Genomic DNA, 17,839 nt, shown 5'->3' on the forward strand with positions numbered 1-17,839 from the left:
GGCAGCAGCGCTAGGTGGCCCCCGGGCTCCGCGGCGGCGCCGCTCGGGGAAGCGCCGCTCGCCCGCGCGCGGATGGCGGCAGCCCGCAGCGGGGGGCCGCGGCCTCCGCCGCCCGCGCCGCCTCTGGTGGCCTCATTTTCCTCGTAAAGGGGTCAAAAAAAAAAAAAAAAACCCAAAAAAACCCACCCACGCAGCCGGTGTCTAAAAATCCCCCCCTTCCCCCTCCGCGGAGGTGCCCGGCGGCCGCGGCCTCCCGTGGCGCGGGGAGGCGGCGCGCACCTGCCCAGGGCGGGCCCGCGGCGCGCCCCGCCCTCCGGGCCGCCGCACCGGGGAGCCTGGGCCCGGGCCCGCCGCGCCGCCGCTCGCAGGTAACCGGGCACCGTCCCCCCGCGGCGGCGACACCGGGGCCGGCGGCCCCCGATCCGCCCCGCCCGGGCGCCGCGGCCTCCGCGTAGCCTCAGGCTTTCCCGCCCGCCGCCCTCAGGCGCCCCCCGGCCGCCCCCTTCCCCGCGCGGCGCCGCCGCCCCGGGGCTGCCCGCGGGCGCGAGGGCGGCGCCGCGGCCTCGTGGCGGCGGGAGGGCGCGGGCGGCCGCGGTCCCGTTTGGTGCGTGACACCCCGGCCCTGCTCTCAGCTGCCCGGCCGGCGCCTCCCGAGCCCCCCGTGTTCCCGGAGCCCTCCGCTGCCAGGATGGGATGGGATGGGGAGACCGTCGCGCGGGCCTCCACGTGCAACAAGGAATTTGCAAGGGCAACGCGGAGGCCATCGCACTGCCCAGGGTGCTCCCGTTGAGGTTTCGGCCAGCACTCTTCCTGCAGCACAGATAATTATGTTTCATAACTGATGGATGTGCACGTCAGAGCCAGTTTTATAAAGCTCAATACATTCCTGAGGTGAACCCCTTTTGGTCTCTTTTAAGGCCTGCCATCTCCTCAAGGAAGGAAAGAAGGGAGAAAAGTGTCTGGGCAGGAGCACACGTAATTCCCACTTGTTGCTAATACTCGTGTTATTACGAGAGAAGAAGGCCTCGCTGAGGATAACCCCAGGGAATCTCTTGGATACCGCTCAACGGCCAAGCTCTTCCCTGATGGAACAGAGCGGAGGCGCCCAGGAATCCCAGCCGGAGAGTCACGCGGAGAGCAAGAGCCAGCTGAAATCCTTGCCGGGGGGAACCGCTCACGTCAAGCTAGAGATAAAAAAATATGCCGTTACGGACGACTACAAACTCTCCAAGCGGGTGCTCGGGCTAGGAATTAACGGCAAAGTGCTGGAGTGTTTCAACAAGGAGACAGGGCAGAAATGTGCTTTGAAGGTAGGTGGGCTTCTCTTATCTTTATTTGTGTCACTCTCTAAACCGTCTTCAGAGCTGCTGGTTCCGTTGCTTGGGTTTCATCAAGGCGCTTGCACGAAGGAGATCTTGAGCATGTGGCAACCCTTACTCCTGACGGCAGCACTGGAGTCTGAACTCGACCCTTTTCCACGAGGTTCTGTGTGAGATTCAGGGAGAATCGATCAGTTCTGAAATTCTCCTGTTTTTATTAAAAAGCAAGATGAAGTAAACCAAGGGCAGGCAGGGAGAAGCGTGTCTAGGTCTGCTCCCGGAGCAGTTTTGCTAGGTTTTGAATGAAAATATTACCCAATACTTGGGAAGGAAACTATTTTATTTCTTGTGCAAGAAAGTGGGCATAAATTGGGAAGTATTTAAATGCTTGTGAGGCACCTGGCTTTCCCCTCTTTGCAGATGTACTGAAGGGCCTTATTGGTTGAAGATGCAAACTTGACAGAGACAGTATATCACAAATATTCAACTTTGGAGGGAGGATTGTTTTGGCCCTTTAAGGGTCGTTTTGAGTTGTTTACTGTCTTAATCTCTTCTTTATTTTTTTCATCTATTTCCAGAAGATTAACTGGGAAAATACAGATAATGTCATTATTGACAAATAAGTTCACCTGTTAAGAAAGCCAATAGATATTGAGGGCGGTAAACATCACTTAATCAAAGTGAAAAACACTCATTAGTGAAAGTTAACTTTACTCACCTTTTGCTCTGCAATGTTTGTACTTGAAGATTTTCCTGGTTATTTTAGATTGCATGAGTAAGAAGAAGAAGAAGAAGAAGAAGAAAAAAAAAGGCAGCCCAGGTGAGAAGCAGGAAGGTTCTGAATTGTAAGTGTGAAAACAAGCTGAAGAATAGTCAAGTGAGTTAGTCAGGAGTGCTATCGAGCTCTCGCTGTAGTTAATCTGATTAGTTTCAGATACTCTTCTGCTTAAGCCTTAAATTGCCCATATGTTGACAGAAAAACAAATCTGTTATTGCTCACCTGGAAGATCTGCCAAGGCCTGGACATGGTCTTACTCGTCTCAAGCTGGAACTGCTCCCTCCAGGAAGGTTCTTGTGCAACGGCAGGCCTGGTAACCTTGTATTTTTAAAAGATTTTCAGTGGATGAGCTAGAAAAGCATGTAGTACGATGTAGTGCAATGACTGTGCTGATTCACTTATTCATTCTAGACACCCTCATTTTTTATATCCCACTGGCTTTTTTTTTTTTTTTTTTTTTGGTGAGTCATCTATATGCAGTTAATGTAAAAAAGTTGTCCTGGAGAAACTGGAAGTTTTAGGAAGCAAGTTGTGTCTGCCCAGGGTTATGCCAGGTCGTTTACTGCTTGGTCCGAGTCTATTAGGAGTCTATTAGTTGGCTCCTTCTGTGAAAACAATCAAGCGAGTTAATTCCAAGTGCTGTCAACACTAATTTCCATACGTAGCAGATGGTGATGAAGGAAACGGTTGATGCTGAGGCTCTTCCGCTGTTCCTGAACACTTCAGCAGGCTCACTGTTGATTTATGTCCTGTTCCTATTGTAAAGGTTTTATTTGCAGTCCTAACAGCTGGAAGCCTTTTAAGAAGTAAGTTACCGCTCTAGAGCGCAATCCGGTGGCAACGGATGTGTCCCAGAGCTGACTGTGCGGCTCTGGAGTCAAATCAGAAATACATTCCTATGGATATTAGCACCTGTAAAATACAGTTTTAACTCAGTGCTCAGAGCTGGGAGGAACTCTGAGGGAATTAAAGTTGCTGTATCCTGACAAAATCTCCTGACTCTGATAGAGAGGAGGAACCTATAGTAGATCCTCTAATATCAGCTTTAGAATTTGTCTGTTTAGCACCGATTGTGTTAACTGATATACACACATATATATATATATATATATATATATATATATTTCAGAATTCTTAAATGGGGGTGGAAAAAACTCTCCCAAACTGTAATTTTGTCAGTGATAGCCAGTATATCACTCAAAGTGCATTATATATGTTCCCTTCTCTGCCTTCCCTCCTCCACTACAGCATATGCATGCTAGAGGATACTCTGGCATTTTCTTCTGAAATGGCCAGAAATATTAAGATGTTTATGAGTTCTCTAGGGACTTTAAATGGCGGATAGTAGTTTGCTTCTTGTGTGTATGTATTTCTTGCCATTATGAGTTTAAGTGTAGAATAAAAAGTGAAATATGCAATTAAGAAAACTGCCAGCAGCCCAGTGAGAATGTGCCATTTTCTCCAAAGATGGTCTAATGAGAAGATTACCCAATGAGAAAGGATAAAAAATTGTGCTACATTCATTGTCAAGAATAGAAAGATCTTTTCCTAGCCCTTAAGATACTTGCAAGGCTGAAAATGTTCAAAGGAATATTTCCATTGTTTCTTGGGAAACTTGAACTATGCCATGCAAGTCTCTAACCATCTCCAGATGGGACTTAAGAGCAAACCAGTCAAAACAATTGTGGAAAAAAGATACAGGAAGCTTGGAGAAACCGACTGAGAAATAGCTGTGTCGGGACGGTAGGCCCCGTGTTTCTGCCTTGCCATCACTCCCACTTGTGGGTTGTTGTGCACGTGCAAGAATAGAAAGTGGAGGCTGCTGAAAGAGTCACAGAAAGACCCTTGGTCTGACAGCTAAAGAGAAATGTAAAGATTGAATTTTGATGGGGAATGTAAATATCGAATACTGGATGGGTTTTTCTGAAGATTGCTTGGGTAAAATATGTTGCTAACTGCATATATGCGTGGGCAAATTCTTCTTGTGTGAGCAGTGCGCTCCCTGTAATCTGCTCCTGTAAAAAGAAAAACACCAGTCCTGCTGTTGGAGGTAAGATGTAATAGTCCATTCTTCTTTACACCAAATTTACTCATTAAAGCAGCGTCTGACTTGGCAGATGGTGCTGCTTTCTGCCTGCAGGTTTCTTTTATATGGGAACAAAGCCAACACAGCCAGGATCTGGATAGAAATTACTCAATGGAAGGAATTTTAACTGAGGTACTCATGGGGAAAGGCCTTCAACACGCACCCATCCACAGAGCCATGCATCACTCAAGCTCTGCATCCTGTACCTGGGAGGTCCCCGGCATCTCCTTTAGTCTAATCCCATGGTTGGAACTAGTTAGAATTTCACTAATCGTTTTAGAGTGGAAAAACGAGACATCCTCTTCAAGATACTGCACGGGCCCTGGCATTGGCTTTGGTTATTTTTATTTTGTGGCTTTGTTTACCCTGCTTGGCATCGTGATTTGCTGCACGTTTTTAAAATGTGCTGTCAGCTTTGCTTCCGTTGGATTGAAATGCCACATGCATTGCTCTCCTGCTCCAGCAAATCTAACCTGGTTCCTCGCATAGCAGCCTAATGGCATTTTGGCTGAACAGAGCAGCTTCCAGCCGGTGAAAACGCACGCGCTTAGAAGGGGGAAGTGGAAACAAAATGCATCTGTCTGCAGGACTGTGGCCTTCCATAAGGCAACTATGTGTTGGTCTCTGCCCTGCAAAGAGAAAACCTCGGCTCTCTTTCTACAGTTGATCCAGACATAGCTGTCAAGTAAAACTGTAGTCATTTCTGTTCCTACCTTGTCCTGGGTTGGCTGCTCCCTTCTGTTCACTTCACCCTTTGGGGCTAAAGTTTTCCCCTTGGCTCTTTGATGCTGTCAGCAGCCTGAATGTTCTCTGCTGTATTTCACACTCTAATACTCTTTCTTTGGAAGAATGGGAACCGAAATAGGTGACTACCTGTCCACCTGTGGTGGACTCCTGCAACTTGCCTTCCCATAAAAAGCTTACGGTTCTCGCCCTCTTTCCATTTCTCTTCCTTGGCTACTTTTTTCCCCCTTCCCCTCCTCCCCCCCCTTTTTTTTTTGGTGCCAATTCCCATTAAATGGCATCAAAATAATGTATGGTAATACTAATCAATGATAATAAGCGGTATATTTGAAGCCCCACGTTATTTTTGTGACAGGTGGTACAGAGGGTACAGCTGGAGGTGGGATCAGGCCAGAAGAGAAGGACGGGGAGGTTTCTGTTGCTGGGGTATTGGGACTTTGCTGCATGTGCAGTTCCAGCATTTGGGTGGCTGCTTCAGGCAGAGGATATAGAAATAGTTGTTACATGTCCTTGACATACTACACCCCGTAAAACAGAAGCTGCTGCTTTCCAGGAGGAGAAAAGGGAGGTACAGTGAGACATAGCAGCAAAACAAGTATTGTTGAAACTTGAGAAAAATGGGCCACCTATGTTTGTGTAGTTTGGTACTTTTATTAAGAAAACTTTCCTGAATAACAACCTAGCAGTCATAACAGTGCTTCTCCTTAAGCACCCGTACGTACACAGCATGGCACCGTGGCTGCTTTCTGCTCGTCAAGGCTGGCCACGTGTGGACGGACCTGCTAGTTCATAGTCCAATCTGCCTGAATAAACGTGACCTGCCCAGCTCAAACGTGCTGCTGAGCACCAGCAACGCAGCCTCCTGACCTGAAGGCAAATAGGTGGAGCCCCAGTGTAAATAAAGCAAAAAGCAAACGTACAAATGAACAGGTTCCTGCCTCTCAGATTTAAGAATCTTTTGGTGAATGGTATAGAAGATAATAATAGAGGAGGAGGCTCTATTGTTGTTCACGAGGGTGTTAGCATAGCCTCGTGCTCGTGTGTAACAGAGAAATTTTGCAAAGAAATCATCCTGCAAAACGGCTCTGAGAAAATGCACATAGGACTGGACAGAGGATGTGGGTTTGCTTTCCTGAGTGGAACCATTGTGGAGAAAAATTACTCATTCTGCCTCACCTGAATTCCAATTAATCTCGAGCTGCGTTTCCTTCACACAGTTTTCAAGTTTCTGGTTAAATATTACAACATGGCATAAGCCAATTGCTGGATAGTCTGTCCTCAGTTAATAGACTGTGAAGTGAGATCCTCACTGCTCATAAACAGCAGACTATGGAGTCAAATTATCTAGGTTGTCTATCTAAAAAGCTGGTACTTTTTTAAATACCCTGCTTTTTTGCCTGAAATATGCAGTTGATTGAGGGAAAGAATACAGCAGATGAGGAGGCAACACATGCAGTGCAAGTGAAAGTTATTTTAGGCTGATGATTGATTGCAGAAGAGGAAACGTTAACAAGTTTTTTGGAAGCTCTAGATTGTGTTTTTAGAAGAGACAAAAATTATGCCAAATCAGGAATGAAACATCTCGACGTTTTTAGAATAAGGAAGAATGTTGTACTAAGCTAGAACTGTGGTGGGAATTGAGGGAAACCAAGTGTAATTGCCAGTTAGCTTTTGTGCAAGATGGAGCTCTCGCTTTTCCTTGGGTGACTATGTGTTTCAAGAGGAATTTACCACTTTCAAGTGATATATTTTGTAGATCCCTCTTACCTGCCGTGTTCTGCGACCCTGCAACCTGTTTATCTCGTCCTACAGCAAATTCAGTGCTGGTAACACAGCTGAGGACGAGCAATGAGGTAGATGAAAGCCAAAGGCAGTGTAGGATGAGTGTGAGTTCAGGAAAGTCCCAGTTCAGGGGTAGCCCCCAGCATATGGACAGCTTGAGACTGGTCTTTCAGTGCCAGGCACAGTGAAGATGATTTAAAAACGCGTAAAATATCTAATATAACATCCATTCGATTTAAAAAGTGGGTGGTTTCTACAACTGCTACAACGGTTGTTTTTAAACCGATGAGCAAATTAAAACAACTGAGTCTTTTGTCAATTTGTACCTATTTGGGCCGGCATGATACTTCCAGCCTGTTCATGGGAATAGTTAATTTAAACTAAGTGGATTTTAATTGATTACTTTACAGATCTGATGCTCTTGACTGGTCTTCTCCTTACTTGAAATACATAAAACAACAAATAGCTGATAGGCTCAGTTCAGCTTTGTGTAGTAAATTTCTGCTAGGTTCATTGGCAGTTCATTAGACCTATAAAGATGAAAACAGAAGGGCAAATGCTGTAAAACCAGTGAGTCATCTCCGAAACCACGCTGCACTGCTGCTACTTTGCACTTTCAGTGTTCCCTTCCAGTCTGCTAGCAAGCTGGCACAAGTTAGACCCTGATTTGTGTACAGCAAAGTGCAGAAAAGCCAAGGCATGTTCCCCTGCCTTCCCTCCGATCCCAGGATTTATGAGGGATTCAGAGAGTATGAGAGGTACATAACGTATTTCAGTTTTATTTCAGGCTGGGGGAAGGTGCGTAAAGGGAGAGCACGTGTGCATGCAAGTCGGACATGACTAAGCAGATGACCCCCTCTTTGGAACAGAAGACCTTTTCCTTAATTTTTCCCCATCATTTTGGAGTCTGAATCTTCCTATTCCACTTAACAGAGTCCCTAATTCACGCTCACTGGGATCCTCGGTGCAGGTAACTGGCTTATGCAAATCTTCCCTAGTGCAAGGGGGCAATAAGCAAGAATTTTAAAGTGTGTTCACCAGCCACGTGTCTATCAGCTTCATTTACTGACAGAAATATCATCTAGAGAGATGCCTAGACTGGAAAAACCTGATACCAGCTTTTATAGTTTGGGAAGGATCAAGGCCACGCCTGAATGTCAATGCTCACACGTGTATTTTTTTTCTTCCTTTTTTTTTTTTTTTTTCTTCCCTGCAATATATTATTCTCAGTGTGTGATAGCACCCTGTGCAAAACAACCTGCTCTCATAAAAAGTGACTTCTCCTGACAGCCTGCTGCCCATCAAAACAGTGTTAAATTGCTAGGAAAGGCATCGCCTATATAGGGAACGAGAGCTCATGTGGTCCTAAGAAAACTTCATATATGAACTTTTACATATGAGGACAGTTTCACATTAATCTCTTCATTAAGTACAGTGGTTTGGAGAAAAATATATAAAAGTCAAGGTCATATGCAACACCTTTCATCCCCGAATGCTTTGCAGTTGCTATTTGGTTGGCCATGAAGATGTTCACATTTCTCATGTGTGCATATGCTTTTTCAATGTGGAAACTTTCCAGCTTAAATATCTCTTCAGAAGGTTACCTGTTAATATTGGGCTAGCAATAGTGTAGCTGTCTGCCTTGCCATGGGTTTTCCTTCAGTTCAGCTGAGGTTGTGGACGGGTCTCAAAAAGGAAAGTGGTGGAGATGGGCAGCGACGGGAGCAGAGAGCAGGTGAGCTGCTTATTTAATGGGAAAACCCTGACAACTTCTTTCTGTTAAAACTGCTGAAAGCTGCTGGGGTGCAGTGCAGTCTTTCTGGATTAGAGCGAATAAATTGCCTGGATTGTAATACTTTACACAGACTTCCTAAGTATTTAAGATGATTCAAAGCTCCCTAAATGAGATTAAGCTGTAACGCGCCAGCATTTAATACCTCAACAGCGAAGGGGGAGAGAGTTCTTGCTCAGCATGCAGATCGGCCGTGGCGTCCTGCTTCCCAGGTCCTCCCAGCATGGCATTTTGCACTGATGCTGTCATGTAAGAGAAGCAGCAAATACCAAATTTGTAATATTTTTAGCCCCAAAGTTTGTTTACTGAATTTTCGGAAAAGAAAGCAAACCACCCGGAATGTGCCATCTTTAGGAGCAATTTCAGATGCTTGGCTAAGGAGCCAATCTTATTAAACTTGCACTACTCACTCATCTTAACGTCTTGCCAGTTCCAGCCCTGGCTCTTCTCCATGGGCTTTTTTCCCAGCATTATTTCTTCTTGAATCCTCTCTCCTACGTAGGTTCGTGTTCCAAGTAACAGGCCCTAAGGCAACCCTTGGGATCTGAGTCAGCTGGGGCTGAGGACAGATTTATTGTGCCCATTGTGAGGGGAGAGCTTAGCAAAAAAACCTTTTCCACTCTTTTTTGGACAGCACTTCTGAATATACAAATACATACAAAATAGCTATAAACTGTCTGGGAGCAGCACAGCGCAGTGACTCACGCCCGGCGCCCACTGAGCTTTCTCGTGTGGGGTAATTTTGGCTGGCACGAGTGGTTTGCCCAGGTGTGACTCAGCCACTCGCCTCGGGGAGCATTCCCCATTTCTGTGCTTGTTTGCTTGCAAGCAAAACCAAAAACCCTTCTTTTTCTTTCTTGCTTCCTTGCTCTCAGGGCTTCATGACGCTTCCCGTTTCCCACGTGTTGCTGTTAGCCAACGTGGCTTTGTCCGGAGCACTCGGGTTTCCGCAGCAGCAGAGCTGGTGGCGCCCCAGATGCCGCTCCGGGTGCTCCGGAGCCCCCGAGGCCGCCCTGGCCGCGCCGCTCCGGCAGCTCCGCTGTCCCGCGAACGCCTCCGCTGCGTTCGGGTCTCCCCTCTCCAGTCGATTTGCAGTCAGAATTTGGCTGGACCATCACCCTGCGCTTGGGAGATGCTCCGTGGCTGCCTAGGAATGATAACGTGAAAAACGATCCCGCCTTTTACGTTTTACATTTTCTCATGTATAGATAACCCGTGAGGTTCCTTGCTTCCAGGTGTCAGCGACGGTGATGCCCTGAAGGTTTTGAGCAAAAACAGTGCTTTTCTGAATATTGTGAAGGAGGCAAAAAACCCCAAAGTGTCTGTATACGAGGCCTGGGCCTGGGTCGCTGCTTTGCAGATGTTACTCGGGGACGTGCAGCGCTTGAGCAACAGTTTCAGTGCAGGGTGTTGCCTCCCTGCAGGAGCCCTTTGAGTCTGAACCAGGGTGGAGTTTTTGAGCTCAAGAGACTTTTCTTGGCAGCTTTTCATGTTCAAATCTTTTTTTATTATTATTTTTTTCCCTGCGTGCAGTCAGGGCAGGGGAGTGTTTCTATAGAACTGCTGCTTAATTTTCACCTTTAGTAGAAATCCCAGTCAAAAAGCAACTGCTGGAGGCTGTTAATTCCTTTTAATGAGAAACTGAAACTTCAGAGAAATGGGAAGTGAATGTTTTAACCTGGCTCGGGTACATGATGTCCTCACGTGCTGATATGGTTTCAGTCAATTTTGGGATGCTTATTAATAACTTTTAACAACTCGGCATTGTGGCTGCAACTTCGAACAGAATTGCAGCCCGCTTTTGGCAGCTGCACGTGTTATCACTGCTCATTTCTGTCCCTGTCTGACAATATCTTGCTGTTTGTGGCACACGAGGCAGCATTGCAAAGAGCCCAAGGCCTTGATACCGTGTGTGTCCAGTGGAATGAGCTGTTTTATCAGGGTCCCTGGTCAGCCTGTTGCAGGACTAGCTGAGCTGCTGGAGTCCACGGGAATTCTCCCAGACTTTCCAAAGTGGAACGGGTGGACAGAGCGAGTGGGTGAGGAAGGGCCGGCTGATTTGGGGGCGGTTTTGGCACGCTGTCATCAGGTGGAATTTTCCTGTAGTCTCTTGGCTCTGCAACAACCTCTCCCTGGCGCTGAGCGGCTGCGCTCCAAGGCCCAGGGAGCGCGAGTGACTCGGGCTGAGTCACCCCGCGAGGCGCTGGTGGCCGGGCTGCTCGCGCGGGGCTCCCTGCTTGCCGCCCTCGTCGCGCTCGCCAGCTGCAAGCACTAACTGTGCTGCAGTCGGCGGGCGAGGAAACGGCTCTGTGAATTATCGATGACAAGGTTCGTGCAGGAGCGGTTAACGCAGAGCCTGTCCCACAGCAGGGCGACCCGGCACCGCGGAGGAGCGGGGAGGGTGCAGGGCTGCAGGGAGACGTGGGGAATGTCCTGCTAAACTCTCTAGTACCATTGGTTTTACAGAAGGTGTCAACACAGTAAAGCTCCCTCGGTTGTAACTAACTCAAAATGATTCAGAGCAGGCGCCGCTGTTCTAGTGGGGTGACCCTGCCGAAAGCTCAGCCCACTTTTACTGGTCTTAAACTGCCTGTGCAATCTTTCAAATACAGTTAACCTTAATCAGAAACAGCCATTGACTTTAATCAATATCACTCACGGTTTTCACACTGCCCTTAATCTGCAGCTGCACGTTAGCTAAATTACTTGCACCTTTGCACCGTAGTGAATGCGGCCATGAGGGCGCCCGTTGCGCTGGGCTCTGCAGTCTGCGCTGGCGCTTGGTGTTGCGGCAGGTCACCGGGGAGAGCGACTGCTGTCCCTGCAACAAAAAGGGGCTGCTTATTTTCCTCTTCATTCTCCTTTAAGAACATTTCTGTTCACTTACAAGAAAGCTGTGCAGATTTGAGGAATCCATTGCGGTTTCTGGGCAGTGGATGGCTCCCAAATTACTCCTGCTGACTGCTTTTCATGGAGCGGGGATTTCTAGGGAGCCTGAAAGCAGTACTAGATATTCCCCACACCTTTGAGACCCTCCTCCATGCTTGGGAGAGCTTCAGCAGCAAATCCTCATGGTCTTGTTCTTCCGGTCAGTTTGTCGCCTGCCTTTTAACTTTGTGCTCCTGTGCAATCAGGGCAGAAGCTGATTCCCTTCTCCTCGACCCCCAGCCTTTCCCGGTATTCATTCTCTGGAAGGATTACATTTTGACTGCTAAATGTCAGTAAATGTCGATTTTCCCTTCCACCCCAAGACTTCCATCATGTTATTAAAAATTATATGAGGGGAAAATAATCTGGGAGACATCCCTCTGCAGTCTCCCCCCCTTTCTTCTTCTCTCGATGCACTGATAAGATTCCCCGCAGAAGAGTGGAGGACATTGGCTTTTTCCAGGCCTTTCCTGTTTTCCAGGGCCTTTCCAGGGTGATGGAGAGTGGCCTGGCAGTAACATCTGCCCCTCGTGTGTGCAGCCCATCTGGGCCCATGGATTTGGGGTGTCCAGTTTGCCTGAACGATCTCAAACCCGACCCCCTTCATCTGAGGGCAAAGGGCAAGTCTTCCTCCTCTCTGGCCTCCATGGTCTGGGATTCCTGCACTCTCTCTGCCCTCTCTGTATCCTGTCTTTATTTAATAATAAGGCATACTTTGAAGGAAATTAAAGAAAAAAAAAGAAAAAAAAAAGAAAAAAGAGGAAAATTGCTTTAAAAATAAAAATTTGCAGTTGAACTCTTCCAGAGGCCAGGTAGAAGTGTCTTATCTCCTTACTCTGCTTTTTCTTTACAGTTTATGTTCTTTCCAATCAGTTACAGCTTTTAAAGATTGCTGTTTTTTTCTTCTGCTGTTTATGTAGGAATATAAACTTTGGTGCATGATTTGTGCCTCTCGTGTTTTTTTCCTACAGTCATGGAGCTTGTTAGCGCAAAACAAAATACATCATTCTACACTTTGTGCGTGTTTGTATACATCTTTATTTGTGCGAGTGCAAGGCAGCCAAAATACATACTGTTTAGGCAAAAAGAGTACAAATAAGCACTAATTAGTGGGAACCATAGCCCACTAGAGGTTATTTAGTAACCACAAATATACAACTAATTCAAACTGGTAGGATGAGTAACTAAACCAAAACTGCTCCATTCCCTTCTGCTTTTTCCTCAAAAGTCTAGTGGAGTTTCTCTCAGATTAGCAATTTGCTTTTGCCCTTATATTTGTTTTCTCACTGGCTGTGAGTGATGGAAAAACAGAAGTCAGGAAGCTTTGTCGTTTCCAGGAAATATTCAGGCTTGTATGCATAGCATATTATCAAGGGTGTAGAGAAAGTAGTCCTAAAATAGATGGCGTGCTATTTCTGCAGTTCAGCATAGCTGTTCTGTGCCTGGGCTTCTGGTGGCCTTGCAGGAACCCAAGTTCATGCAATTTAACATCAGCCCCACGAGACGTATGTCCCAATTCCAACATTTGCTTTTTCTTGTGTGTGCACGTGGGATTTTAATTTCATGTCTTCAAATTTGCCTAATGTGTGAGAGGGAGAAATTGGGGCCTTCTATGGATTTTATGTAGCAATATACACTGAACTTTATGCAGTTTTGTTTAAGCCCTCCTGCTGGACGAGCTATGAGGAAGGTTTGCTCGGGATTCCTACCCTGGAATGATCCTTTGGAGGAACAAGCTTTGGAATCAAGGAAATCTCTTGGGATAGGCTCTTGAAGAGTACGTGCTCTCCTTAGATTTGAGTTGCCCTTCAGCCAGGTAAGTCCTGGGATAGCGTCTCTGTTGCCTCCCAAACAGCTTCCCTGGTGAGCGGCCCAGATCCTGGGGGCAGCAGGCAAGTCTGAGCCCTCTCCCACGGGCAATAAGGCTGTGGCTTAAGAGCTTGACCCTGAGCTGGAATTCAGCTCTCAAAGACTGCAGCTTCCCATAAACTGATGTTACAACATGTTGCTCTCTGCTAGTAGCCAATAATTGATACAGGAGCTGGAGCTGCCTGCAACGCGCGCCGGGGTTAGCCCTGGCCTGGAGGCCCCCGGAGCTGCCTCTGCCCAGCCTTGTGCTCCAACCTGCTGGCCCCGTTTCTTGGTTGTGGAGCTCCCAGCTGCAGGAAGACACATGAAGACACATAAAAATACACATAAAATACACACAAAAAGTGTGGATCTCACCAAATCCTCTAAGACATCTTGAGCTTGGCGATGTTTATTGAAAACACAGTTTGTTAGTAATTGCCCCCAAACAAAGGAAGTGTGAAATAACTTCACCCCTTTTTGTTGTTAGCTTAAAATAGGAGAGAAGGAAGCGGCAAATAATTTATCCATAGGCTTTTGTGCAACAAAGAAATAAGTCATGCAAATGCTGCAGCGTGGAACTGAGGAAAATAAAACCAGCCAATTAAGTGTACCAGGATTGAAAGCAAGAGCAGTAATGACCATTGCTGCAAGAGGAGAACTGTCAGATAAATGAGTCTAATTATTGATTTGATGATTTTTCATTAATCTCAACCAAAGTTAGAGTGGTAGAATATGATACTTAAAATAATAGTAATAATAATAAAGCAATTTGGGGGACAATTTAGTGGTGAAATAAAGATAATTTGTAGTTTTGTTTATTGAAGTCAGCGGGCATTAAAAAAGTTAGAAATTATTTTTCTTCAAACTTTTGGGTCTATTCTGTGCCCAGTCTCTCTAGGAAAATGAGGCTGAACTTGAACAGAGCAGGTACTAAAATTACGGTTAAGCTGCTGAGGTTTCATTCTTCGACTCCTGTTTTTGTAAATTATTTTCAAGCAGAAGTAAAAGGTGCAGAGTAATATCCAAGTAATGCATGTGATGCTGTGATATCGAGAGAAAGTAGATGATGGGCATCTTTGCAGAAGGAAAATACTGAGCACAAAGCAGGTGGATACTTGTGTGCAAGGTTATTTTACTAGGGAAATTAATTACTGAAAGCACAGGAGCTCATTGGGATTAAAGCACCTCGTGCAGCTGCACTTGGAGACCCTCGGCCATACCGGGTGCACTGGGGCTCAGTTACCTCTCGAGGATGGTGGCGGTGCTGGAACCAGTCCAGGCGGGCATCATCACCAGGAAAGTGCCACCTGCACATTTCAGCATCGAGTCACAGATATCGCGACATAGCAAGAGTCTTAGAGCAGCCTCAGCTCTGAGCTGCTCCCAGAGCCGATCGTTGTGGATAAGGGGCGTTTGCCAGGCGAGCAGGGATGAAAGCTCAGTGGATGCATTCGAGGCATCGTCGGGAAAAAGCGTATCAGATAAGGTCCTGGTTGCTCTCTGGTGTCATCAGCTTCTCTGGCATTATCATGCTTAATTGTGGCATGAAATGAAAATTAAAAAAAAAACACAGGGAAAGTCGTCGTCCTTGCTCAGGCAAAGCGTGCGTGAAGTCAAGAGAGGAGTTTATCTCGGTACAGACATCAGGCCTGGGACTAATGCGATAAGCCCTGTGCAAAAGGGGGAAAAAAAGGCGGTCAGGAACAGCGCTGGTGCTGTGGGCTCGACGCTGCGTGCGCGCTCACCGGGACACGGCGTTGGCAGCCGCGCTGCAGAGCCCTTGCACGCTGCACGCAGGGCTCGGAGCTCCGTTTAACACTTTTCCACACTTGGGCAGTGGTATTTCCTGTGCCAAGTATCTGCCGCAGGGAGAATATCTTTGCAAGAGTTGTCTTGCTAGAAACTGTGGAGCCATTTCCAATCACGAGGCTGGAGGACAAGTTCGTCTTGACCACCTAAAATACAAGCCTGGCAGATTTCAAGTGCTTTGCCTATGCTTTGGATTTGAATTTCATCCAGGGGTGAGTTTTGCTTTAGGACTGTGTCTCGCACCATCACTGTCAAAATCATTGCAAATTCAACCAGATGCTGGAACTTGGACGGTCAGCAAAGATGGCCAGAGGCAGCAATTGGCTTTTGCCAAGATGCTGCCTGCCCTGAGCGTGGCCTGGGCTGCAGCCCCTTCTCCAGGGAGGGGATCCTGGGGCTCCTGAAATCCAGCGTGCCCAGAACAAGCTCTGGTCTGGCCTTTGGTTGTGCCTCAGCAACATGAAGATCTGACCGGGGCCGGTGTAGGAGAAACGGGAGACGGGAGAGGATGATGGTAGGTGGCAGAGGAAGCGTTGGAGGAACTTCTGCAGGTGATTGTTGAAAATCCAAATGTCTGTAAGAGTTTTGAGGACAACAGACCTGCATGTTGTGAACAAGACGAGAATCGGCAGTAGGGTTTTGTGGAAGGGTTGGTTCTGACTGTGGTGTCGGTTTTGACACAGGAATCTACTGGTGATTCCCACTTTCTTCCATGGGTTGAATTGCTAGGACTACCCCCAAGAGCTCCTGTGCTAACTTTTACCAAATAGCAATAACTTATGGGAGGTCTAAGCTGAAGGTGCAATAAATAATAAATAGGGATTGGATGCGGTAGACTTTTGATAATTAGCTACTAGGAAATCCATGGCAGCAGTATTTATAGGCTAAGAGTAGCGTGAAGAACAGCAAAAGATCTGGAGAAGACAGCCCTCACCTGGGAGTGCTGAAGTTTGGGACGAGCAGCAGCAGAGAAGTATTTTCTGGATTATTTTCCTTTCCCAGAAGGTTTGCATAGTCACGGGAGATGATGCTGTGGCCTAGAATTCTGGACCAAGGAGATCTGCAAGAATCACTGCATCCTATGGAGTATTTATAACCTATGAATCTGTGATGTATAAAGATTATAGTGTCTGTACAGAGTGGAGCCTTAGTTCGCATGTGAAGTGCCAGGGAGAGCTGCTAGGTGTTGGGATTTTGAATCTTTCTTCAGCTTCTGCCGATCTCATTGCTTTTGATCCTTTCTGCAACCTCTGTTTCCAATTGCATCCATCTGCCTTTCTCAGGGACATCTATAGGTGTCTTATGTGGGCTTGGTCAAGACAACAGGGAGAAAAAATGCAGGCGGAGCCTGTGTGTTCTGAGTTTGTAACTTGGGGTGAGCCCGCGCGTCGGCCTGGCGGTGCCCAGCGTGCTAATCGGGAGGCCTGCTTGCTTTTTATTTCCCGACGCTGTTGTGACGTGGCTAAAGCTGAGGTCAGGAAAAAGACAAACAGAGCTTCTCACTGCTTTTCCTTCTGGCTCCTGGCCTTTGATGGCGTTGTGATCGCTTGGTCTCCTGAGGAGATGGAGTTTTCTTTTCCAGCAGAGGTTTGATGCAGAGCAGACTCTCGCCGAGAGCAGCCGAGGTGTCGCCCTTCATGAAGTGAGCGCTGGCAGGAGCAGCGTTTCTTCATGAGATCTTTATTTGCTCTCCAAGAGCCAACCTCTCGTGCACAGGAGTGGAACTGTAAAGACTGTCACTTACACCTGGAGACTTAAGGATTTTAAACTTCTTTTTCCCCAACTTCCTGGATTTAGGAAGAGTAAGAGTGGTGGTAGGATGTCCAGGTGATCTTATGTGAATCACAGTCCCAAAGTACTCCAAGGCTTTGGGCAGTAAAAACCTTTGGAAAATGTGGCAGTGAGCTGGTAACAAGCATTCCAGGGTGTTCTTGTTTGGCAGCAGCACGTTAGTAGCCTTTGGTGATTTATTTTTCTTAAATACAGGTCCAATATTGAGAACAATGTAGAAACTGCCTGGTAGATCCTGTGTTTGAACTGTGGGTATATTTGCTGTATTTGAGTGATATTAAAGGTGATTTATAGCCTGTTACAACGGAGTGTAACTGGTATTTTAAGGTGCTGTTAAGAATTATTTTTCTGGCCATGTTGCAGTGCAAGCATAGTGATAAAATGAAAACTGGTCTGAAAGTTGTAGAAAAACGTGTGGAATGCTTTTTTTATTTAAATCCATATGTGCAGCACAGCCTTGAAGGAGCAGTCAGACCTCTGATGCTGCAGTTCAAATAGATGCATTTAATCCTATCAAAGTATTTATCAAGACGGTGGCTTTTTCCCGCGTGCCTTTTTGCTCATTTTCCTAATGAAAGTGCCTTTTTGGTGCCAAAGAGATGCCTTTCTTTTATGCAGGCCTTTCTGCTCACCTCACTTGTGCAAAGGGGTGGCTTAGCGATACATGCTGTGCCGCCGCTTTGCCATTTCGGCTGCGCTTGTCGTCTGCCTTAACGGTGATGCACAGAGACAGCTGACCTTTGCGGAGCGAATGGCTAGATGCGTGTGTAATTAGAGAATTAATAGCGGGATGTCTCATTTACCCCAATTTGTAGAGTCGTATTGTTGAGGGCCGCTCTGAACACGGCTGCGGTAAATGCCAGGGCTGTCCCATACAGCAGGGTCGCTCGTTTGAGACACCTTGTGCACTTGCTGCAGGAGCAGCTCGGAGCAAAACCCCGTCTGGGCAGCGGGACCAG

At 47.0% G+C, this 17,839-nt stretch overlaps 1 protein-coding gene across 1 annotated transcript in view; it reads left to right on the forward strand.

Moving 5' to 3' along the window:
* Window positions 1–1,072: 1,072 nt before the first annotated feature.
* Window positions 1,073–17,839, forward strand: part of MAPKAPK3 (MAPK activated protein kinase 3) — a 35,069-nt gene continuing 18,302 nt past the window's right edge. Inside the window, exon 1 of the mRNA XM_088527173.1 lies at window positions 1,073–1,310. Within this exon, the coding sequence (XP_088383299.1) occupies window positions 1,086–1,310 (225 nt within the window). The 5' untranslated portion in view covers window positions 1,073–1,085. The remainder of the gene's footprint in view (window positions 1,311–17,839) is intronic.

This window comes from Tinamus guttatus, unplaced genomic scaffold (genome assembly GCF_059628265.1).
Source record: "Tinamus guttatus ecotype Peru unplaced genomic scaffold, ASM5962826v1 Tinamus_guttatus_pri_ptg000026l, whole genome shotgun sequence".
NCBI lineage: Eukaryota > Metazoa > Chordata > Aves > Tinamiformes > Tinamidae > Tinamus > Tinamus guttatus.